Source organism: Arachis duranensis, chromosome 8, assembly GCF_000817695.3.
Source record: "Arachis duranensis cultivar V14167 chromosome 8, aradu.V14167.gnm2.J7QH, whole genome shotgun sequence".
Taxonomy (NCBI): domain Eukaryota; kingdom Viridiplantae; phylum Streptophyta; class Magnoliopsida; order Fabales; family Fabaceae; genus Arachis; species Arachis duranensis.
This window is the reverse complement of record NC_029779.3, coordinates 13837601-13843913: the sequence shown is the minus strand read 5'-3', so window position 1 is coordinate 13843913 and position 6313 is coordinate 13837601. Positions and strand designations below refer to the sequence as shown.

General features: G+C 40.1%; 1 protein-coding gene across 1 annotated transcript; it reads left to right on the top strand.

Moving 5' to 3' along the window:
- The first annotated feature begins 1551 nt into the window (after positions 1 to 1551).
- Positions 1552 to 2118, top strand: LOC107460920 (protein MAIN-LIKE 2-like). The gene has a single exon (XM_016079344.1). It carries the CDS (start codon positions 1552 to 1554, stop codon positions 2116 to 2118), a length of 567 nt encoding a protein of 188 aa, XP_015934830.1.
- Positions 2119 to 6313: the final 4195 nt, after the last annotated feature.

Sequence of the window (6313 nt, the reverse complement as noted above, 5' to 3'; positions counted from 1 at the left end):
TGAAGGAATTGGAAAGGGAAGTATTAGTTAGACTGAAGAATCTGTAGTCAGTTGCCTTATATGGTTTAGCTTGTTTATAAGCTTTGATATTAATTGGAGGAAGTTCTAGGATTGCCTTCGGCTTTCCTCTATTATTATGTATTATATATGTGGAAGCTGTTACCTGCTGGGAACCTCTGGTTCTCACCCATGCGGATTTTGTGGTTTTCAGATGCAGGACGTGAGGTGTCCCGCTGATGCATGCTGGAGACTTCTTCTATTGCGAAGATCCTTTGTTCTTGGGGCTATGTTCTGGGATATATGTTTTGCTTAGATACTTTTATCTCCATTAAATAATACAAACTGTGATGACTCCTCTTATGGGAGATTTTTGGAGAATAGGTTTTATGTATTTGTGTCCCTTTGGGTTTCCTTTGGGGTCTTCCTTATTCCTATCATATGTATATATATATTGTTCTGCTCGGACCGGTTATCTTCGCAGCCGGATCTTGAGCCTTGATATTCATGTTTTTGACACTTCTTTGTATATATATAATCTCGCGTTGGTTATCTTTATTCGTTACGTTATCGGTCGGAGTGTTGCGCTTTGAGTTGCGGTTTTTGTTTACCCCTTTTTCTACAAAGGCTCCTAGTTATAATCAATTATTCATACTACTATACGTACTAAATTTTTATTTTAGAGGTCGTAATACCTTGCCATCTCTGAATTATGACTTAAGCATAAGACTCTGTATGGTAGGGTGTTACACAACGCAGCCGGTTTCACCTATTCATAGTAATTTGAATGAGAGTAGTTTGAATTACCCCATGATTTTGTACCCATGGTAATTCAAATTGGGTGGTTTCGATTTACCCAATAGTAAATCTACCTCCTATAATTCGATTTATATAAGAATGAGTGCTCCATGTAAATCTACTTGCCCTGTTTCGATTTACATACCGCATACTCCACTAAATCCAGAGAAAGCGTCGCAGCCTATCAAAATGAAAGACGACCCGAATCGAATCTACCGCTTGGATGGAGTTGCACATATTACTGGTAGCGTGCATGACGAGGTTAGCAAAATAAAATTTAAATTTTCTTTTATTTTCTATAAGAAATAAACTATGTGTTAGTTTTGTTTAAATCGGTTAGATCTTATTTACTAACATGATTAGAATGTATAAACTTCAAGCAATAGTTAGAGGTTTGATTTAGGGGTAGCAATGTGTTAGAAGCTACTTACTGATATTAAACTGTGTAGAACTTGAAAATTATAATTGATAGAATCTGTAAATCTCGAACAGGAGTTAGAGTATTGATACAAGGATGGTAGTCTGTTAGAGTATACAAATAAAAAATGCATGTTGGATAAGGGATTCTGAGAGTTTAATAGATATCTTATTAAAGTAAATCTACAATAAAAATTACGTTTTAGATAATATATTTTTTGAAAAGTTTTATGATTGTAAGAGTATTTTTTCAATGTCATGCATCTCCATCGTTGCATCTCAAGCATGAGGAGGCAACATGGTATGCCGTTAGACGATATGATCAAGTCGTACGTCTAGATGGCTGGCCTGCCTCATCTCGCGAGACTCAATGACCACTGGTTTAAGTTGGATGAGCCATTAGTCAGTGCATTTGTGGAGAGATGGCGTTCGGAGTCTCATACCTTTCATTTGTCGTTCAGTGAGTACACAGTTACGTTACAGGATGTAGCCTACCAGCTATGGCTCCTGATCAACGGTCAGTACGTCAGTGAATATTTAACGGACTTCGAACGGTACATCGGAGGAGGCCGTCCGGCGTGGACTTGGTTTGAGGAGTTGTTGGATGTGATGCCGCCACTGGACTACATCGACAAGTTCACTGTGAAGTGCACTTGGATGCAGCACATGTTCAGTGACCTTCCCGAGGGGGCAGACGGGGAGACAGTCCGGAGGTATGCTAGAGTGTACATTATGATGTTACTATCGATGCAGCTCTTCAGCGACAAGTCCAGTACTCATATGCATATCAGGTGGCTGCTCTACATGGTTGTCCTACTCAACACTGCAACACTACCCGTCATCGTCATCTGCACACCAAGAACCCATCGCGGAAACTCATTATATGAATCTTTCCAGTTTTTGTAAATTTGAGCCACGGCCATCTGCTTAGCCATCCAAACCCTCCTATAAGTCGGTTTGAAACCAAAATGGGCCTCTGTCACATTCTAAAACACCTTGATTGACACTGCAGCATCGGCTTTAATCATAGGTAGTATGAAAGCCGAGATCACATGGTAATCTAGCCTCCTGTGATCACTGGATATCGAAGTGGCCAGACAAGTATGCAAACCATTGTACCATTTTATCTCTCAAATACCTCTGCTGTCAGAGACTGATACGAATCAACCATGTGCACCTGTTGCCGAAATACTTACACTTGTCATGGTACTTGCGATAATCAGATTCCAACACTTTATACACAACTCTACGTCAGATGCTGTAAGTCTTCATGCAACACAACCTCCTCTTTATCCTGAATTTGCTGACCAACTTAGAAATCAGTTAGTCCTCCTGTATTCTGTGTGTCTCTAGTCCCAAACCCGACAGGAACGGAAAGTTCCCCCTGTTATCTCATGACATCCAAGTCCAAAGCTGAAAAGTGCGTCGGGGGGTGGGGGAGGGGTATTGCGGAGTTCCTGAACTAGCTGCTCCACCACCCCCAGGTAGAGTATTCCTCGCATCCTCATCATTGCTATCATCGGCAATCGTGGTAGGCTCCACATCATCATCATCCTCATCATGAAATACATCTTCCATACTATCCGGTGCTCCGCCCTGTCAGGATTCTGGTAACACATCATCAATGCCGGCCATCACAATCGCAACATCAACTACGGGCATAGTGTCAACCTTTTCTCTGTCACGAGTGCGATTTAGATCAGCAATGAAGGACAGGAAGGCCACCAAAACTGCCTCAGGCTCAATCATGCAGAGATGAAGAGGCACCAACAGACCTCGAACTAGAGCAAGCTGCTGTGGCTGAAGGTAGAGGATTTCAGTTAGAACCTCTTGAACTAGAGACCACATCCACAAGCTTGGCCAACGGCTCAGGAGTCCTCACCTCCAGAAATTACCGACGACAATGGAACAGAACTTCCAGATCTTCGTCATTGCTTATGACGAATGAATCATACTTCACATCATCCCACAAAATAGATATTGAAATTCTGTAGAATAACTTTTTCACCCGTTTCACACCTTGCAGCCCCAGTTTTTGAATTATAGTATCCTGAAACTCAGTGAAACTTGTCGAAGGTTTCATGAAAATACTAATCAGATCTTTTGTAACACCCTATCACACAGAGCCTTACGCTTAAGTCATAAAGCAGAGGTGGCGAGGTATTACGACTTCTAAAAAATTAAAATACATACTTATAATAGTAGAAAGAAGATAATAGACTAGGAGCCTTGAAAAATGGGTAAAAGAAAATCGCAAAATGAAAAGTGCCACGCTCCGAAACGGAACAACTTGCATGAGAGGCAAACTATAACTATCAAACGTAAGATAATAAAAGTAGGAATAGATGTACATAAACAAAATCCTGCCTCTCCATAAACCTCTAAGAGGATCAAAAAGAATAAGTTATGTGGAGAGAAAGCTAAGTACGTGTATATACATCACTGCACACCAAAATAACTCAGTAATCACTTTGCTTCAGGTGTCCAGACGCTTAATGAGATATCTTTCGACCTGCATCTGAAAAATAACAACATAGTATGGAATGAGAACCGGAGGTTCTCAATATGGTAAAAGTGTCCGCATAGTTAATATAAAATGTACCGAGAAAACCAGAGGCATTCTTAGAACTTCAACACTCAGACTTCATCTTAATGATTCAACTAAACCAGAATTAGGTAAGTTATCTAAGGTATTCTAGTTCTGAATCTAACTTTAACCTAACATTCTACTTTCTGTCACTTCTAATCCTCTGAATCACCCGTAGGACAACCCCCTTCACACCTCCGCCAAGAGAAGTTTCTCAGAAAACATACACATACAATTCAAGCAAGGAAAACACAGATAGAGAAGCATTTACAGCAAGTAGAACAAGTAGCAGATAAGCAGAATTTAGCAGTTAAGCAAACTAAAACAATACACACTCAAACAAAGCAAACAAATGCATATGATGCATGCCTGTCCTATGGCTGATGAGTCTCATCTGTCGGTTATACAGCCAACTTGATGTAACACCCTAAGTTTTATACTATCGTGGAGGTCTTTAAAATAAGGTGCCACACTTGATCCAAGAAAAAAAATGACTTAATCGTTACGCGAGGCAAATGACTTAATCGTTACGTGAGGCAGGAGGAAATACGCGTAGAGCGGAAAATGAGTAGCGCTAAAGCGTTGGAATTTGAATTAAAGTGAAATAGACATCTTAACCATGAGTACGTTTCAAAATAAAAATACTTATAGGAAACTAAAATAGGAAAGAAACTAACTACGTCCTAAACTAATCTCGTCGAAGAGGCTCCCATACTTGCGTCCTATCCTATCCTTGATCAGGAGTCTTCAGTTATTCACGAATCGAGGTACCAGGGGTCTCCCTCCAACACCCTTTTGCGCAGTGAAGACCCGGTTCCGTTGCGTGGGGTGAACCAAAACTCGACGGGGTGCCGAAGTGGGGGAGTAGGGCACGTATTCCACCTTTGGACTTCCGCAAGGGTTCAACTCCTCCTATGGATCCTCCTCCATGGTGTCTTCCTTCTGGTCAGGGTTGTCGGATTCCTCTCCCTCGGCCTCGGAGTCAGACTCGAGGTGTACCACCTTAGGTGACCGCTTTCTAGATGTCGAAGCATTCTTATCTAGGAAGGTTACGACGGGCAGTTGGGGTCCTTCTTCCACGGGTTCTCGACCTAAATAGATAGTCTGGAGCACGGTAGTAGTGGTCGCAACTACCCACGCGTGCTTCGAGGGGTCATACTCAGAAGTTACCCTCGGGGGGCACTGCGTCGTCTCTATCCGCTGTGCCATGTTCCTCTGGAGACAGTATGGGAAAAGAAAGGGAGTGAGAACCTAGCGTCTCAGTAGGAGTGCTATGCAACACCTCTATATCCATCTCCAGCCCACGTGCAGGATTTTAAAAAAAGAAGCGTATAACATGGCATGTAGTATGCATCTTTTCTTTTGTAAAACATGTGTGCAAAAAAAAAAGGGACACATATAGGAAGATAGAATGATAACATCAACATAATCATAATTAAATCTAAGGAAAAACATAGAACTCAAGCTTTCATTTGTGCCTTCTTCTTTCTTAATTTATAACTTTTATGGAGGGTATTGAGCTCAAATCGGTATAAAAATGTGGGAGTCCCCTTCCCTTACCGAAGGTTCTTATCCCAAGCGTTTTGGCGATCACCTTCCCTTACCAAAGGATCATCTCGATCGATCACCCTCCCTTACCGAGGGATCATCTCGATATCTTGTCTTTGGGGGTCACCTTCCCTTATCGAAGGATCATTCCCTCAGTTCAATTTACATTTAGGTTGTTTAAACGTACACAAGAGAAAAATCATATGAGAAGGGATCATGCAAGAAAAGGGACAATTATGATGATAAAGGGATATATAAAAATCATGAGACTCTAACATATGTATGGGTTTTCCAATTAAAAGATCTTGGTAATATAATAGCATGGATTAAAAGAGGTCAGATCAAGTGCAGAGGATGTGGCATTTTAAATAATTGCACAAAATATTAAAGAAGTTGTGTATCCTCGATCTTAAAACAATATAATGGTGCTGGCGATCATATAAGTGTACATAATAAGAATATTAAATATTTTGAAGAAAAACATGTACTCTTGACCTTAAAGGAATAGTGATAGAAGAGATCACATAGATGCACATAGGATTAAATTTTTAAACAAAATATTTGAGAAAGCATGTACTCTTGACTTTAAAGGAATAATGATAACATAATGATATAATAGGTCACATGGATGCACATAATAGAATAAGGTATGTTAAATAATTGAATTAAAATATTATAAATAATAATATAACCATGTAAAAGATCACACATATGCCTATATGTTGAACAAGACATAAGAAGGCATGTACTCCCGGCCCTAAGGGAATATTAATACAATAATATAGGATATTGAATAAGCATTATAAGAGGGCATGTACTCTCGACCCAAAGGGAATATTAACAACATAATTATATGAAAGAGCACAAAATGGGTATAGTAAATAACTGAATGAACATCATAAGGAGACATATAATAATGATTCAAGAAGACGTGAATGACATGGTGGAAAGACATGCTCAACATGA